Raw genomic sequence first — 18,261 nt, 5'->3', positions numbered from 1 at the left:
AGTGATGGGAATTTCGGCTCTTTTTAGGGAGCCGGTTCTTTTGGCTCAGCTCCTCATAAAGAGTCGGCTCTTTCGGCTCCCAAATGGCTCCTTCTTAGGGGGGGTGGCGAACGTACTTTGTTGACGGGGGGGGGGGGGGGGGATGGGGGTTTGGGGTGGGTGGCGAAAAGTGATGTCAGTAACGCGTTACTCCAATCTTACCACTTTTTTCGGTAACAAGTAATATAACGCGCTACTATTTCCAGTCCAGTAATCAGATTAAAGTTACTTATCCAAGTAACTGTGCGTTACTATTTTTATTTTCTCTAGTAAAAATATATATTTTTGCTTTCTTCTTGGTCAGTTCTACTTTTGCGTCTGACCGTAGCGCTCCACTCCGCACGCTGCGTGCGACCCTGTGAGAGCGCGAGCACGTTTTACAAGTCATTTTTTGCAGTGTCCTCCTGTAACGATATGCGGTAGTATAAAGAAATACCCCTCAAAAACAGGGGAATGAACATTTACCTGACGAACTTTAATGTTGCTTTGTTTGAAAAGTGCTGGAATTTTGACTAACGTCGCCTACTTTAAAATGCTTTAAATTGTAATGGTATTTCGTTTCACAACAAGTAGCTGTCTGACTGAACAGTTCGCTTGTATTACATTTACAAATAATTTTACAAATAATACCGCGCAGCTACACAAACGTAATGTCAGGAGATACTGTAGCGACTACTACTGCTCACGGTGAATTCACTAAAGCCCCCCGCACACAGCGAGCAACTAGCTGAGCAAACGGTCACGCGTGCCCGTTTGCTCAGCTAGTTGCTCGCCGTGTGCGGACGCTTGAGATTCGGGTCGAAATTCAGGTTCGGGTCGTAATTCAGGTTCGGGTCGAAATTCAGGTTCGGGTTGAAATTCAGGTTCAGGTTGAAATGCGGTTCATCCGGGATACGTAGGATGAGCAAACAAACTCAGAGCTAATCGAACTGCATCTGGCCAATCACAAAACATATCAGAGGTCATTAAGAGGCGCGTCTTTCTGCTAAATTTCCTGTAAGAGTGCGGTCCCTGTTTGGCGTGTAAGTAGCATGTAAGCAGCACGAAAGTGACCACTGTGCCACCCAGAAATGGCACCTTGTGGCAGCTGCCACATAATCGTGGCACTTATTGTGGCCAGTGCTGCGTGACTGTGGTCTCCGTTGTCCAGAAACGCCGCCTGCCTCTGCTGACAGACATCTAAAGACTCTTGGGTGACTCTGCGTATCGGCCACTCGCTTAAAATCATCCCGACGAGCTCCGAATCGCCATTTGTTGAAATGAAGATGGTTAATAACTTTTGTTTAAAAATTATGTTGAGTGAAATACTAGCCGACATCCAGCTAGACAGCTCTATATTACTAGTTCAGAATACTGTTTAGCGATAACGTCGAATTAAGATTATAGGAGGCAGGGGCGATTTTAGGATCTGGTCTTTAGGGGTGCCCAGCCCCCAGTGCTCACAGAGGCACAATACCAAAGTATTGCGCAGGTGCAGAGCAAGGTTTTTGCATAATATAATATTTAAAAAATGTGTTGAGCCAGGGGGTGCTGAGCAACTTCACGGTGGTGCTCTAGCACCACTAAAAATACCCTAGCCTCGCCCCTGATAGGAGGGTACGTGAATCTGGTAGACCGTTAACGACAGCACTAAATTTAAAGGGTTTATTATTATAGATGTATGGTTATCAGTGAATGTTCCTACACGCCATCAGCGTCATTTAAACCTCTGCGAGCGAATGGCATCGCATTTAGTATTTGTGCAATTTGTAGTATATTTCGCTTTGTATTGGTTTATATTGTTAGTCTAGATTGTCAGCCGAGCGGCTCCCGACATAATCGTTAAACAGCATCCTGAACTCGTAGTTTGGAGCTGTCGGTCAGCTCCGAATCGTTCACCCAACATAAATTAACAAACAAAAAATATAAACCATCTTCATTTCCACGAATCCTACAAATGCGATGCCACTCGCTCGCAGTGGTTTAAATGACGCTGATGGCGTGATGAACGTTCACTGATGAACAATCTGTAATAAATCTGTTTTATGTTGTGACGTGGGGGTGAAGTGTTATAAGTGGGAGGACACTTGCTGAGAAGAGCATTTTATATAAGGGGTTTCACATTTAACATTAACTTAACTACGTTAATATAATAGAAGACACACGGACAGCACGATCATGATGAGGCATGACTAAACTAGACGACACCACAAACCACTACAGCGACACAACACGGATTGTAAGTGACAGCCTTATATTTATTTATTTGTTTATTATTGAATATTTGATTATTCTGCTACCTCCTGTTATCGCTGAACTAAACTTTCGGCACGAGACTTTCAGCACGAGATCTTCAGCGCGAGTTCTTCTGTGCGCGTTCGATGTACGTTGCTCCAGAGTTTGAAAAAACACAAGAACAAACGAATTACTTGTTATATTCCTTGTTGACACTTGTGGAAGATATTTTACTGTAGTTGGCTTCGTTTTTTTTGTGTTGTTGTATGTCAAATGTAAAACAAAGTTCAAACTTAGCGCCCTTGGAAGCAGAAGGAGGTAGGAAGAAAAATTGTATTAATCCAAAAGAGTGATTTATTTAATTTAAAACGAAGGGAGATGTGATTGTTGTTTTGTTTTCAGTAAGAGCTGCGGCTCATAACATAAAGTTGAGTTCATGTGCAAGTTTGCTAGGAGTGACGCATTTAAAGTTTGGACCCTGTTCTACACATTATCTGTGAGGTATGGTGTTAGGGCATTTGTGTTTATTTTTTATTTTTTGCCACATTTTGTAGTTTTCACGGTGTCAAATGTCGGTGGCGAAAGGAGGAGAGAATAAAGATACACCAGTCGAAGCTCCGAGCATTGTTTGTGTGATTAATCCAAGTGGTCCGCTACACGGATGACTAAAGCGAACATACCAGAGAACGAGTACAGATAAACACGAAAACACTCAAACTTACCCATGCACAGTGGCGTGCACAATTAGACCCCAACTTTGCCCTTTATCAACGAAAGTGCCCTTTTGAAACTTCGTTTTTAGGGTTCACACACATAGTGTGGGAACCCTATGTAATTGTTAGGATTTTTCTTTCTTCTTCTTATTATTATTATTCTTTTGCCCATTTTTTGACCTAAAACGCATTGTGCAGCCTAGACCGTAAGGCCTAGAAACACCAAACTTGGCAAATTGATAATGTATGGTCCAAGGACCAGACTCAAGTACAGAGACCCACATTGGCCTGATTGGTGGCGCTATAGCACACCATTTTGTCGTTTGGTCCATATCTCCTAATCCGTAAGTCATAGAAACAAAATTCCACTTTTTATGGATTCCTTGGCAAAATTCAATAGGACTATTCATATACAACCATTAAGCTCCGCCTACTTAGATTTTTTTGCTAATTTGCATAATATGCAAAACCTATTTTTTTATACTAGTCCCTGGTTTTTTATCTGATCACCACAATCTTGGTGTCAAAATATTCACAAGAATCTCATTGTCAATGAATATCAACAAAACTGTGACATTGGTATACAGTCTGACTGTCACATGTCAATCAATAGCTCTGAGGCGTGGCTAAATTTACTTCAGCAGCTATATCTCAGCAATGCTTTGACCAATCTTCATGAAAATGTATCAGTTGTTAGGGCACATGACTCAGAGGTCACAGGTCAAAGCTGGCCACGATTGTCCAATAGGGGGCGCTATAACATGGGGAAATTTGTTTCTCAGAAACCATTAGTCACATCAAGCCCAAACTTTACAGACGTCATCAGGGGCCCAAGTGGTATCAAGGCACACAATGATGACCTCATCACTCAAAAAACATGGCCGCCATAAGCCAATTAATTTTAATTTTAATTAATTGGCCATTTGACAGACTTACCATAGGTACATACACATGAAACTGACATGGTATGTTCATGTACACACCCTCTAAGACATACTCATGTTAGAAGGGAATTGCACCACTAGGTGGCGCTATACTAGAAAATCCAGAATTTCTCCTACATATTTTCACTTATCAAGAAATGTTTGCACTCATATGATTGTATGCAGAATTCCTAGCAACTTTCTAATTACATGTGCTTTGCAAAAATGTACCACTTTTTCACTATTATCAAATATATATAACTTGTCATTTTCATACTAGTCCTAGCATTTTAACTCAATCACCTTTAAATCACACCTTGTAATACTCAGCAGACTCTGAAATGTTAAGATTAGCAAGAAAATCCTAAGGTTTTCACAAATTAATATTTTTCATATACATCACAATGCTACCATCGTAACACGTCAAATTCACAGTTCAATAACTACGCCATAGTATGTCTGATTGTTATGAAAACTGACATCCACATTCACATGACCATTGTGGTGAAGTGTGCCAAGTTTGAGCCAAATCCGCCTGCAAACGGCTCTACAGTGAATATTTTCATTTTCCATACTGACCAGTGCAGGGAGGCATAGACAGCTGCTAAGACACGCACGTTCTCACACACGCTGCCCCCCTCCTCCACTCCCCCATGCTTCTAACACTTTACAACCCTTGGGCTCTCCCTCCCCCTCTCTCTCCTTCACATGCACTCACACAAACAAAGGCCTCTCTGGCCTATAGGTTTCACATACACACTAATTCTAGCCATTACTACCAATTACCCAGTGACTAATATACAGATATTTAGCTTCTTTTTTTCCACACACCCTCACACAGGACTTCCTATATGCTTCATATATAAATTTCTCTTGCCATTTCCAACACACTAACTGATATTTAGCTTCATTTTTCCATCCACACTCTCAACTCATGCCCTCTATACATCCTGAAATGACATAAGAGAGGACAGAGATATGTAATTCACATTTCACACACAACCTCTATATAACTGCATGCTTTACTTATCATCAAAGTCTTGTTAGATACACATTCCTAGTGGCCTCCCTACTATGGGCACAACAGTGAGAACATGTCAGAGTAGGGATGAGAACATCATGAACAGGCAAAGATAAGAATATTTGTGTTATTTTATTGTATAGTAACCCATCACTCTGGTTTGTTTGAGAATCACATGTGACATATTTTGTCAGCTAAATGAAAAGGGTTAAAGAGTGGTGTTTACATGTGGGGCATTAACCAGAGCTCTCCTGCTGCTATGTTCACAACATCAGTCAAATTCAGCCAAAGGTATATTTATTTGACTAGGCCCCTGGGTCAGTGTGTCAGTACTTTTAACCTAATCTCAGCATTTGATTTAGTTGTATTGTCTGAATCATTTTGCTAATATCTTCCACACTGTATGGCCTAGAAACAAAATTGTACTTCAGCTGTATTCCTTTGCTCAAGCCAACCAAAAAAGCCTCAAGAAGCCCTTACTGCATACATGAAAAAACACACACATACAAAGCTAATCACAGCATTTGATTAACTTCTATGACCTGAATCATTTTGCCAATACATTTTGTTTTGATCTTTTGGGCCTTTATTGCCTCAGTTGAATAAGACACGCACGTTTGCCATTCTCACACACGCTGCCCCCCTCCTCCACTCCCCCATGCTTCTAACACTTTACAACCCTTGGGCTCTCTCTCCCCCTCTCTCTCCTTCACATGCACTCACAAAAACAAAGGCCTCTCTGGCCTATAGGTTTCACATACACACTAATTCTAGCCATTACTATCAATTACCCAGTGACTAATATACAGATATTTAGCTTCTTTTTTCCACACACCCTCACACAGGACTTCCTATATGCTTCATATATACATTTCTTTAGCCATTTCCAACACACTAACTGATATTTAGCTTCATTTTTCCATCCACACTCTCAACTCGTGTCCTCTATACATCCTGAAATGACATGAGAGGACAGAGATATGTAATTCACATTTCACACACAACCTCTATATAACTGCATGCTTTACTTATCATCAAAGTCTTGTTAGATACACATTCCTAGTGGCCTCCCTACTATGGCCACAACAGTGAGAACATGTCAGAGTAGGGATGAGAACATCATGAACAGGCAAATATAAGAATATTTGTGTTATTTTATTGTATAGTAAGCCATCACTCTTTGGTTTGTTTGAGATTCACATGTGACAGATTTTGTCAGCTAAATGAAAAGGGTTAAAGAGTGGGGTTTACATGTGGGGCATTAACAAGAGCTCTCCTGCTGCTATGTTCACAACTTCTGACAAATTCTGCCAAAGGTATATTTATTTGACTAGGCCCCTGGGTCAGTGTGTCAGTGCTTTTAACCTAATCTCAGCATTTGATTTAGTTGTATGGTCTGAATCATTTTGTTTAATATCTTCCACACTGTATGGCCTAGAAACAAAATTCTACTTCAGCTGTATTCCTTTGCTCAAGCCAACCAAAAAAAGCCTCAAGAAGCCCTTACTGCATACATGAAAAAACACACAAACACACACATACAAAGCTAATCACAGCATTTGATTAACTTCTATGATCTGAATCATTTTGCCATGACATTTTGTTTTGATCTTTTGGGCCTTTATTGCCCCAGTTGAATAATTTTTTGCAAATTACTTTATCTGTCCATTTTTTGGACTGAAGTACCTTCATATCACTTGTTGGTCTAAAAGACCCTTTGGGCTTTTGTGCCTTTTTTTGTGTGAACCCGCCAATCGCCGCTTGCGGCTATATTTTATTATTATCATTTTACTGAGGTCGGTTTGAAATGATCTTTTGAAAACCTGAGCGATTAAAAACAATGCCCTGAAATGAGCCACCACCTCGCACACACCCGACCTCTCTATTCCTTTGTCACACCAGATGTGCTGCAGCAGCAGTTCAGTTCAGCGAGTGGAAGGAAGCGTCTTCAGCACAGCACACATGCTCACAGATAGACTTCTTCTCCCGTCCCCACCAGCCAGGTCACATGGCCGTTAACGGCGTAAACGCCGAAGTGTCATGTGACGCCAAGCGAGCTTCCAATTGGCTGGTGACGAGAAGTTGCTGAGACAAATTGCTCAGCCGAGCGCACACGGTGAGATTTCGGGCACGCGTGCCATAAAATATCAAACACGTTAGATAAATGTCTCACAGGCACAAGAGGCAGAGAATTCTGTCTCAAGCGTCCGCACACGGCGAGCAACTAGCTGAGCAAACGGGCACGCGTGACCGTTTGCTCAGCTAGTTGCTCGCTGTGTGCGGGGGGCTTAACGGACACTTGGCCACTCAAGGTGTCTGGCCCTTTAAGTGACACTGGGGGGCGGGGCTTCCGCGCCAGGGTTGCGTTATCAATAAAGTTTCCCTCCTCGGGATTTTTGGATTAAGCAGTTTATGCCTCGGTTACCGAACCTGCTTCAATACATTGTTACTGTTAAAAACGCACTTCCAATAAAGTGAGTATTGGAAAAATTAATTTTGCTGCTGAATGTAGAGGGTAACCAGCTCTCGTCGTTCACTTAAAAGAGCCGGCTCTTTGAACCGGTTCGTTCGCGACCGACACACCACTATCCGGTATCGTTCTCTGTTAATGTGATGTCTATGCATGTGTAGATTGATTGTGTACTTGATTATGTGCGTTACTTGGTTTAAGTCCCCCTTCATCAGTTTATGTAGTTGTACTGTGTGAATTATTCCATGCCATGTTTGTGTAGTGTTGTCGTGTTATTGCCATTTCCTCATGTTTCGTGTCTAAATTAAGTCTGTTCTGCTGTCAACATATGATTGAATAAACAGCTTTGGTCACATCTTTTCATGTTATGACATTGTTCCCTTTTACATAATTTCCACTCTACATGTGCACATGCATATACAATCACTTTTATACAGTTTAAGTTCGTCCCTCCTCTTCTGCAGAGGTTACACCTGCCCAGGTAAGTAAAAGCCTGAAATTTAAACTTACTCTTTTAGTCAGTTGGATGCAGACTGGTCACAGGTAAGTATACTTATAAATCATAATCACAATCATAATCATAGTCATATGTCTACTGGTGATGTGTAGGTGTATAGGTCTACATCACATGTATGCATATAAAGCATTTTGTGGCCTATGTGAAAAGTGCATGTTACAGTAAGTCTGTATTGATTATTTAAAGGGACACTGTCTCTCGCTTTTAGTTTAACAGCTGACTGCTCGTGTTTCAAGATCTACTTTGTCTGTTCTATTATTTTAATAGTTTTGCCATCTTATTTACTTTATTATATTATTTTTCTATTATTTTATAATTTGTCACTTTATTACATTATTTTATTATGTTGTTTCCTTTTAATCTTTAATTTATTTTAATATTTTCTATTTGTCTTATCTTTGCTTCCTTTTAATGTTTTTTTATTTATTTATTCTGTAAAGCACTTTGAGTTGCACATATGTATGAAAGGTGCTATACAAATGAAAAAATATTATTTAGAGGTCTATTTACTTTCTTACATCGTTCTCTGATAAATTAGCACCTCTCTGTACATGAATATGAGGTAGAAGACAAACTAAGAATATACTGTAAGCAGCCCAGCAGGAATACGCAGGACTACAGGATAGCTTATGTGTTTACAATAACTGTGGTATATTTTACAATTAAATATTGTATGTAGAGTTGCCAATGGAGAACTGGAAAAGCTAAAGCACTGTGCCATCGCTATGTGTACATTGATTACGTCCATACATAAATCTACAGGACAACTGTTTGCAGTGAAGCTGGTAAAAATGTGTTATGTTGCCTTTCCGATACGTGGCGGCCTTTCTGCGCATGTGCGCTGCATCCCGTACAAGCGTACAGTAGTGTTGCAGACGTCAGAAGGTCTTCGGTCCACATCACTGGAGAAGAGGATGTACAGCATCACGGTCGAAGATCGGAGGAGCTTCGGTGGAACCGACTCAGCTTAAGCAGAACAACAGCTTATTGAAAAATACACCACTCTTTAATCCGACGTTGATTATATCCTAAGTGCAGACAGCTACGAAAACCAGCAGCGGCTATGGAATTAAAGAAGTCTATTTCGGACACGGAGAAACGGCTGAGAAGCTACGGCGCGGTGCGGGAGACGGACTGGAACACAGACAAAGGTGAGCGTGATTTGTGCACTGTATATCACATATAGGCGTAAATTAATTATTAATGGCACTGCAAAGATTTATAGCTATTCTGATAACAGTGAAAGGGACCCTCAGGACTTTCCAGATATGCATTTTTCTACGATCTGACATATACACTGATTTATAGCTAGCTACTTGAGAAAAAAAACGTGCAATTCCTGATACTAGATTGTGGTGCATATGCTGTGTTGTGCTCTGAGATCAGATACTGACAGGCACGAGGTTTGCTTTGCTCAGTAATTACAGCAGGGACTCTTATCGTATCTGTGCACGTCTAAGTGTCATTAAAGATGTTTGAAGAGTCTCACTTCGGAGTAAACACCCCCTGTGAAGAACGCACATGAACGATTTCACCTTAATATTTGCGATTCGGTGGTCATTCCTGGTTAGTCGTGTCGTGTCTCTTTTATGAAAGTTTTGTGTGTTTATGTGAGTGTGTGGTGCATTTAGACAGGAATAATACCACTGTCACAACAGACGACGTACCAATAATTACATTACGTTAAACAAATACAGGTAATTGTCTGATTACTTTTTATAATTTTACTATTCTATTGAAATTATTGATGTTTAAATGTCTTATACAGATGTCTATTGTAATTCTGTGATGGTTTTGGTCTGTGGAATGTAGTGCTGTTAAAAATAAGATGAGAACTCAAAATTTCTCTCTTTGAATAAATCAATAAATCAATCAATTGATCGATCAAACAAAAAAACCCAGTCTTGACGAGACACCACTCTACAGAGTTCAGTTGTTATTGCTCCAAAACATCTCATTATACCCGAAAAATATCTCAGACAATTATAGGTAGAGCCACGGATGTAATTTTGGGGGGGGACGGGGGGGACATGTCCCCCCCACTTTTTCAAAAGCTGGTGTTGGTCCCCCCCAGTTTTTACGGTTAAAACCACATATTTAAATAGTGACGAATCCATGTCCCCCCCACTTTTTAAATCAAAATTACGTCCATGGGTAGAGCGGACGGTGCATTGATGAGAAACCCTGATTTCACTGTAAACTGTGGACTAATAAACACACTGTCCTGTTGTGAGATTGAAGCATGTCGGCTGGTGACAGCATGTTTGTTCATATTAGATGACGTGCGGTTCTCGAGTCGAGCTCACGCAACAGCGGCACCAAGTTAAGCCCTTCGCTGGGAGGAGAGAAGCAACCGGCTCTATTTTTAGCGCTTAGCTGAGGCTCTGTTCAGCCCAAACACAAGGGCTGGTTTGCAGATCGGACTCCACAGATCAGAGCTGATAGGCTGGAGGCTGTTGTACTGTTTAACGGTGACAGCTCAGACCATTTGGACTAGAGCTGTGACAACACACCCTGCAAGCTTGGCTGACGTGCAGTAAACAAGGTACGAGTTACATATGCGGACAAATGAATGAACTGACCTGGTGCACGTGTGTGCCACGCCCTATTCTGACGTCACACTCCAGAAACGCCCAGGCCGAATCAGGTGTGTTGCAGGTGTGAAAACATTAACCAGCAAAGCCCAGAGTCACCATTCCTGACGCGACTGAAACACTGACTTCTGCATCTCTTTGTTTTCTTGAAGATACTTATTTATATCAACTAGTCATACGAGCCCTCATTTATTTATAGAGGAGTCAGGAGATGTACCTGCTTTAAAATGGGACTCTAGCAATACAAACACCACGCCTCATATTCATCTTAATGAATGCACTAAGTGAATCAGGTCAAGTGGCAAAATGGCGCACTTGAGACACGTCTCACATGTAAGAGTCCTCGTTTCATTACTCTACGGACTGGCAACTCGTGTGAACTTCATCAGATGCGCCGCACGAACTGCAGTTTGGATCGGTGTATTAAGTGTGACCACGGGCGCGGCGTGTTATCTGGCGTCTCTATTAGAGGGCGGCGCTCGGCTGGCATGCAAAGCCTTTTGTGTGGGACGTGGGAGTCATTAGAGAGCAGAGCTGCAGCAGTGGCCCAGGCCGGTTCAGTGACTGCCGAATCACTTGTTCATAAGACCAAACTCAACAATCGTCTGCTTTATTCAGGGGTGACACACGGACATTAGCGCGCTCACCGAACAGTCTTCCTTCTCCCACAGCGTCTCCGTGCGTGATTCTCCAGCTCGCTGCGGGTCCGGCTGGTGACGCGCCGTGTGACTCATCGGGCGTCTTGCTGTTGCTGCTGCTGGATTATGCACGATTCCGTCGGCGGAGGGTCTCGCGGGTGGGGTCTGCGTTTGATCGGTCAACTTCATCCAGCACAGCACGTGGTGTTTTCATGGTAAAAAAAAGAAAACACGCGGTCTTGTCGTTTGGAAGGCGGGAAAGGCAGCATGTGTGTCAGGATGGATCTAATGGTAGTGCAGTCTCCCCCTGCTTGTGCTGTCAGGATCCCGCCTCTCCAGCGCGCGGGCTCCCCGTGATCCGTCTCGCCTCCTCCGTGATCTCGAGCAGCGCGAGCTCCTGTCTCGGTCCCCCACGGCCAATTATGAAGGTTCCGCTCCACTAGGTTTACTTCCAGAGACAAGATAACCACGGCCGTAATGGGGCTTTTGACAGCCAACGCTGGGGACAGCATTAAATTACAGTATAGCTGCTCCGTAAGTGATAGACTTGTGAGGGGGACTCTGTTCTACTGAGAAGTGAATCTCTTTAAGTGCTGCCGTCGGACAGGAATTAAGTGGCTTTGCTGTGGTGCCCTCTAACAAAACTAATAAAAAGATTGGTGTGCATTAACTCCCATTTTGCTAAAAGATATACTTTATTGTAACAGTCTTGCATTACAGCCACCACCACCCCCCCCCCCACTCCCCTCCCAGATTGATTTGAACTATAGTCAATAAAAATATCCTATCACAGTCTACCTATCACAAGAGACTTTGGTTGAAATCATTCCTCGTTCTGAAAGGAAGAGTGTGGTGTTGCTTCCTGGCTGTAATTAAAAACATAGAAAAGGTGATGAGAAAATGCCTTGCTTGTTATTTCTCTTGCTTATTTCTGCACAAACAAGGGGAAAAACAATGCCAGTTCAGTTCAATATATATATTTAATACATTCTAATGAGTGTGGTGACCGTGATGCGTGGTTTGCTACAAGGCCGTATTGGCCTCCTCAGCGCGCGCACGCACGCAGCGCTCTGATTGGCCGGTTTTCCAGCAGGCCGTGGGTGGCATGTTTTGATGGTGCGTTTGCTGGCGATGCAGCTTCTAGCTCACGCGCAGTGGACTGAAACTCTCTGCTAACGGGAAGCCACTGCGCCTCTCACAGCCCCTGTGTCTGGAACACGCCTGAAGCTTCGCACGCTGTGGTGTCCTGCTGACGGGGGTCTTTCTGCTCCTGACAGCAGGGTGCTCAACACTCTCTGCCTATTAAACGGTCATAGTGCCGCGGTCTGAAGAGTCTCCCCACTCTGGCATGCCCGATTACGTCCTTGAGCTCGTTAATCTGCGGACGGTGCTGCTCAGCTGAATGTGATGGAAAACCTGTACGCTCACACCCCAAAATCCACAACCTATTCCAACATGCTCATGCAAACGGATATGCACACATCCTCACTGTCCATGCCAACGCTCTTCTCTCTCATTCTCTCTCTCTCTCTCTCTCACACACACACACACACACACACCCATATTAATGCGTTTACACTCTCCGTGTTCACTCACGCTGCAGGTCAGATGAACGTGTCTGTGGCGGAGAGCTCAGTGACTCCAGGTGAGGTGAAGAAAGAGGTGGAGATGGAGGTGGAGATGGAGGTTGAGATGGAGATGGAGATGGCCAGGATCCAGCGGCTCAGAGAGCTGCTCGTTCGGCGGGAGTCCGAGCTGCGATTCATGTGAGGAACACCAAACACTACAAGCAGCCTCTGAGCATCTGTGTGTGTGTGTGTGTAAATCTTAATAGTTAATAACCAGGAGTCAAGTTTAAGACTTATTTGATACATTCGAAATAGAAACAAACTGAAATATTTTCTAAAAAAATGTTTACTCATAGAACGTTACAAAATGTGTAAAATTCAAAATAAAAAACAAACTGGAGAGTGAAGCATTCCTTAAGGTGATGCTGTACTGTAATTCTTATATGCAGTTATGCATCAGCAGGATGTGTTTTTTGTGTGTGTGTGTGTGTGTGTGTGTGTGTGTGTGCGTGTGTGTGCGTGTGCGTGCATACACGTATGCATCAGTGTTGGTGTTTGATATGTATAATATTATTCACGGTGCTCTGTGCATGTTCTCTACAGCATCAGTTGAAGGCATTTGTTGGAGCCTCCGATTCAATTAATCGCTTCCTCCTGTGGAGCGAGAGGGAGATGATTGCATGTGACCAGTTCATGGTGTGGGTGCTGAGGGTGGAGGTGGAGGGGTCAGGGGGTCGTACGGAGCCCTGGGCACATTCAGGGCGAGCGTCAGGGTGTCTGTTGAACAGACGGACCCCCAATGCGTCACTCAGTGCTGCAGAGCGCCAACACGGATACATCCTCACATAAATGACATACTGTCGCTTGCTGACATGCGTGCATGAACACACACACACACACACACACATACATGCAAGCAGATGGAGGAGCAGAGAGTGGAGGCTGCGGGATGCAGTGTGACTGGACAAGAGGAGAGAGAGAGAGAGAGAGAGAGAGAGAGAGCGCAAAAGGGCGAGAGAGGATGCGTGAGAATGGAGACCGGAGAGTGTCAAAAAGATGAGAGGCAGACAGACAAGGCAGAACTCTGAGATGACAGAGGAGAGAGAAGGGAAGACAGAAGAGAAGAGAGACAGAGAGGTGAGGGAGAGAGAGAGAGAGAGGGGAAAGACAATGTAGAGAAAGTGATAGGTGCCGAGCAGATGAGTCATGTACTGCTCTGTATCACACAGGATTAAAGCCCCTGGTAGCTGTCACTGCGACAGCCAATGGGTGCAGGGGGGGCTCTGAAGGAAGGAGGGAAAACCAGAAAGAGAAGAAGAGAGAGAAGGGAGAGTGAGCTAAAGGAGAAGAGAGGGAGAAAAAGCCATTTATCTGTGCCCGATCTACTCGACAGAGCAGAGGCTAAACCCGAGCTGTCATCAGAGTGGTGGTTATCGAGCAGTGTTTCTGGAGGTGGTGATCGGTGTGGAGAGGTGTTTGGAGGAGGGTGGGTGCTCGGAGGGCGTGAGTCACCCATCTAACCTCCGCACTTGCCCTCCAGACAGAGTTTGCACCTAGTATGACACACTACGAAAGCACAGGTTATAAATCTGATTGGATTAGAAACCATACCAACATTTCAGTTTTCAGAATTGTACAGTGGAATTATTTTCTGTTATTATTATTTATAGTAGTAGTCTTGTTTTGTAGTTTTGTTATTGTTATTAATATCACTGGTGGTCGTGATGAGGTTGTCTTTAGTTAGTGGTTATATCTCGTGAAAGCAGTAGAGGAGATCTTTGGTGTGGTCATGGTGGGAGTTCTGTTCTGCAGTGTGTTAGAAGATCTGACCCCCTTTGGTTGAAGGTCTGATGGTGGAGTTCAGGAGTAATGGAGAACAATGAGATGGTTCAAAATAGTGACAGTGATCTTGGGAATATGTTTGGATATAAATGAGGTAGATTGAGGTACATTTTCAGACTCTCTACCTTCTATTTAATGTGGAACATAAGATCTGCATCTGGGTTTCAGGAAGACAAGGACAGCACTATTGAAATATATATGACACATATACTGGTATGCATTCAAGGACAATGCAAGAGATATCTTGTCTTTGCTCATAGCCAAGACCGTAGTGCCTTTGCAAGCCTTTCGAATAAAACGTAATCGAAATGTATGCACGAGAGAAAGTGAAGCGCTGTTTAATCAAATATGCGGCATGCGTTTTGTGTGCAGGATGGATGATATCCAGCTGTGTAAAGACATCATGGCCCTGAAACAGGAGCTGCGTAAGATCGTGGCAGTGCCAGGTACGCCCTCCCGCCCATCACACCTGCGTCTCCGGCCCTGCGACCACAGTCTCCTCGTTTCATACGCCCTCCTATCACACCTGCGTCTCTGGCCCTGCGACCACAGTCTCCTCGTTTCGTTCGATCTTTTCTTGGCCACAGCTGTGAACAATTTGGAGGGTGCCATTGTTATCATAGAGCACTTGCTATTTTCAACCACTGAGACTTTGCTGTGATGTTGCCAAAAGGTGAAGAGTCTCTGACCTAATAAGAGATGTAAGAGAAGGAGGGAGCAACCTGGAAATGAAGACGTGTAGTACGTTTTTAAAAGTCAGTCTGGGACTTCATCTGGCTTGTAGGATTGAGAAATACTGTAAATGTGATTGTCAGTAAGGAGGACTGTGTAGCATGGCAGTATATGCACATGTGGGACACGTGTCCATGTCCCAGAGATGCTTGTAAGATGAAGTAGGATCAATTTTTCATGGAGAATTCGGCTGATCTGGCTTTTCCTACGCCCGATGACCTTTACCCCCTCCCACCTGCTTCGGTGGCAGAGAATTCACGCCAAACCCAGCGGACCAAGAAGGACATGTGTGAAGGCATCTGTAGTGCAACAATTTCCTTAACAAAATTCCCTAGGACTTTAATTACATTTGTGCAAAATCATTAATGCAGGCAATGATTTAATTAGGGAATGTGGTGTGTTTAGTCATGTATGCAGAACCACTTTGTATTAATCATCAGTTTTGTTATTCTGTGAAATCAACATTTGGTCTTTGACACACAGCACAGTAGTCATTATGTGAAGGTCTCCATCTTCTCAGTCCTGATGGAGGAAACATCAGTGGGGAAAGAGCAACTGTGAATGCCTTGACTACACCACATCTGAACTCTTCCCAACACGCTCCAGATTCCCACCGCCTCTTTACTCGTTTTCTCTCCTCGTCTCTCCAGAAAGGGAGAAGAACAAGAAGCACCGGCAGAAGGAGGAGGAACTGATCCAGAAGATCCAGAAGCTGGTGGAGAAGAGGGACTTTCTGGTTGATGATGCAGAGGTGGAGAGATTGAGGTGTGTGAGGGAGAGATGGCGCGATAGACAAAAGGATAAAACTGGGGAGGGGGCAGAAACTGGAGCGGGGGCAGGAACAGGCCTTGGGGCAGGACCTGGAGACGGGTGAGAATTGGCGATAGAAGCCAGGTCATGTATGAAACTATTACAATTTTAAAAAGTTTAAAGTAAATGAATCATTAACAGGATAAACAAAAAGTGTAGTGTAGTGCTGAAGTTGCAGGCTTAATCATATCAAATTTCCCAAGATTTGTTCATTCTAACTGCACAGGGTCAAGAGAGTTCTGTTTCTTTGAGGATATTGAAGCTCGTCATGTGGCGTGTCTCTCATGTGGCAAGATCTCTCATCAACGCCTCTGTGATTCGGTGGCACTTCACACTGCTCTGTGACTCAAACATCTTTCTGCTCATTTTATCCTCTCCCTATTTCTCTCTTTCCGTCTCAACCCCGTCTTCTCCATCCACCTTGCTGCTTCTCCTGTCGGGGCTTCTCCACATCTCCCGGCCTCTCTGCAGGGAACAGGAGGAAGACAAGGAGATGGCCGAGTTCCTCCGGCTGAAACTCACGCCACTGGACAAACTGGGCAAACTGGACAGAGTGGCGCAGAGTGAGTGGTTCCACGAGGAGCCTCCCCCCCCCACCTCGCTCAGCTCTCAGAACATACCATAAATCTTTAGGAATGTATGACACATCAATGTTATGTCAGACCTTAAAAAACAAAGATGCTTTCATATGAGTGGCTTTTGACTGAGGCCCTATGTTAAGGCCCTTATGAAGTTATCAAGAACATTTTGATGTAGAGATATTTGGAACTGGATTGAAATGCAGTGCGTACCATGGCTGAAGTAGATATGTGATCAGATATTAGAGACAAAACTATTTTAAATCATTATAATCAACTTTTTAAATTGTTACATTTTTCAGTCAGCGTTTAACATCATCGTTGGCATATGTTGACACTACCTCCTCCTGCTTCTTTTCTAGGTCCACGGAAAGTTAAAAAGTCAGCGCCAGAACCTCCCCCTAACAAGCCGTCCGTTACCAAGGCCAGCATAGCGATCATAAAGGACTGCTGTGGAACCACGCAGTGTGCAATCATGTAAAAATCTTCTCCATTTCTCTTAAGGCTATGGTCAGTCTGTTTCAGGAAAACATTCTCCTATTTGGGGTTAATCAGGTTGGTGCGGACATGGTTTTTTTTTTTTCCCCTTAACATAGCAGATGTGGTGCCACCTTTAATTTGCACGTTTCAGAAGTGCTAACGCCACCCCCATCCACCTATATTTATTGCTGGAGGAAAATTAATATTTGAATTGCCGACCGAATCTCGAAACGAAATGTCCCAGTCAGGCCAAAGGACACATTCTAGAATTTTCTACTTTAATTCCAGAAGCTGTTGTGTATGTCCTGGAACCTGATTGACAAGACAAATCTAGAATTCCGGTGGAGTATGGACGAGTTTTGAGATACTTTATTTATGAAAGTTGGAAGACAATGAAGTCATTAAGCACTGATTAGAAGGAACAGGAAAAAAAAAACCATTTTTTTTCCAAGTGGTGAAACTTCCTTGGCAGATCTCAGTTCACTTTATCTAACCCTAAATCAGACCATGTCCTTACATAGAGAATGGTGGTTCAAATTCAAACTTTGAGACAAAGCATGTACAGTCAGTTTCTGGGATTTATGCATGGACCTAAACTAAAGAGGCAAAAAGATCCAGTAGGAAATTCTCGAAACCAGAATAGTTGCGGACACCAGACTTCAGTCAAGAACTTTCTATGAACATCTGAAATAAATCAGTAGTGATCAGTGTTTAAGATTTCTACAAGCACAACTCACTGGCTCCAAGAACCCTAGATCCATGACCGCTGTTGCACCAGTTAATAACGAGGGCACAGCAGGGACACACACACACACGTATCTACTGAAGCCCTTTAAGTTCAAATCTATGATTCAACTGCACCTTTTTTGTTTGTAAGATAGGTAGTTGGGTCTTTGTCCACAAAACATAGTGTAGTCAAGGGTCATGAAGTGCTTGCTGAAGGTAAAACCTGAAGTAGCTTCCAGCAGTAAGCAGACTTACGACCCTGCAGCCTTTGGAATCGTCCGTTTGTTGAAAGTGCAGTAACGCTTCACAAATCTTGGGTCAACTCACGTTCTGATAACGTCAGGTCTGCGTTTACTTGTAAAGGAAGCATGCTACCGGTTTCTTTATGGAAAAAAG

The 18,261-nt window shown here is 43.4% G+C and overlaps 1 protein-coding gene and 1 long non-coding RNA gene across 6 annotated transcripts; both read left to right on the top strand.

Moving 5' to 3' along the window:
* The first annotated feature begins 169 nt into the window (after positions 1-169).
* LOC143522098 (uncharacterized) lies at positions 170-2,871 on the top strand. The gene is made up of 2 exons (XR_013132915.1): positions 170-2,571; positions 2,656-2,871. It is a non-coding gene; the product is annotated as an uncharacterized LOC143522098 (long non-coding RNA).
* Positions 2,872-8,739: 5,868 nt separating this feature from the next.
* bmerb1 (bMERB domain containing 1) lies at positions 8,740-18,245 on the top strand. 5 transcript variants are annotated; one of them, XM_077015807.1, is made up of 6 exons: positions 8,740-9,048; positions 12,733-12,895; positions 14,912-14,985; positions 15,922-16,036; positions 16,553-16,644; positions 17,022-18,245. In XM_077015807.1, exons 1-6 carry the CDS (start codon positions 8,961-8,963, stop codon positions 17,138-17,140), a joined length of 651 nt encoding a protein of 216 aa, XP_076871922.1. In that variant the 5' UTR covers positions 8,740-8,960; the 3' UTR covers positions 17,141-18,245. The 5 variants fall into 5 exon arrangements, with proteins under 5 accessions (XP_076871922.1, XP_076871925.1, XP_076871924.1 ...); XM_077015810.1 differs by lacking the exon at positions 8,740-9,048 and adding an exon at positions 9,244-9,463; XM_077015809.1 differs by lacking the exon at positions 8,740-9,048 and adding an exon at positions 9,481-9,594.
* The last annotated feature ends 16 nt before the right edge of the window (positions 18,246-18,261 follow it).

This window comes from Brachyhypopomus gauderio, chromosome 8, assembly GCF_052324685.1.
Source record: "Brachyhypopomus gauderio isolate BG-103 chromosome 8, BGAUD_0.2, whole genome shotgun sequence".
Classification (NCBI taxonomy): Eukaryota; Metazoa; Chordata; class Actinopteri; order Gymnotiformes; family Hypopomidae; genus Brachyhypopomus; species Brachyhypopomus gauderio.
The sequence above is the reverse complement of the archived record's forward strand: the minus strand, read 5'-3'. Positions and strand labels throughout refer to the sequence as shown.

Excerpts from the sequence above, each read along its gene's own strand:
- bmerb1 (XM_077015807.1), top strand. The coding sequence starts at position 8,961 with ATGGAATTAAAGAAGTCTATTTCGGACACGGAGAAACGGCTGAGAAGC. Across the intron at positions 9,049-12,732 it reads GGACTGGAACACAGACAAAG|GTCAGATGAACGTGTCTGTG; the intron begins GTGAGCGTGATT and ends CTCACGCTGCAG. Across the intron at positions 14,986-15,921 it reads TAAGATCGTGGCAGTGCCAG|AAAGGGAGAAGAACAAGAAG; the intron begins GTACGCCCTCCC and ends TCGTCTCTCCAG.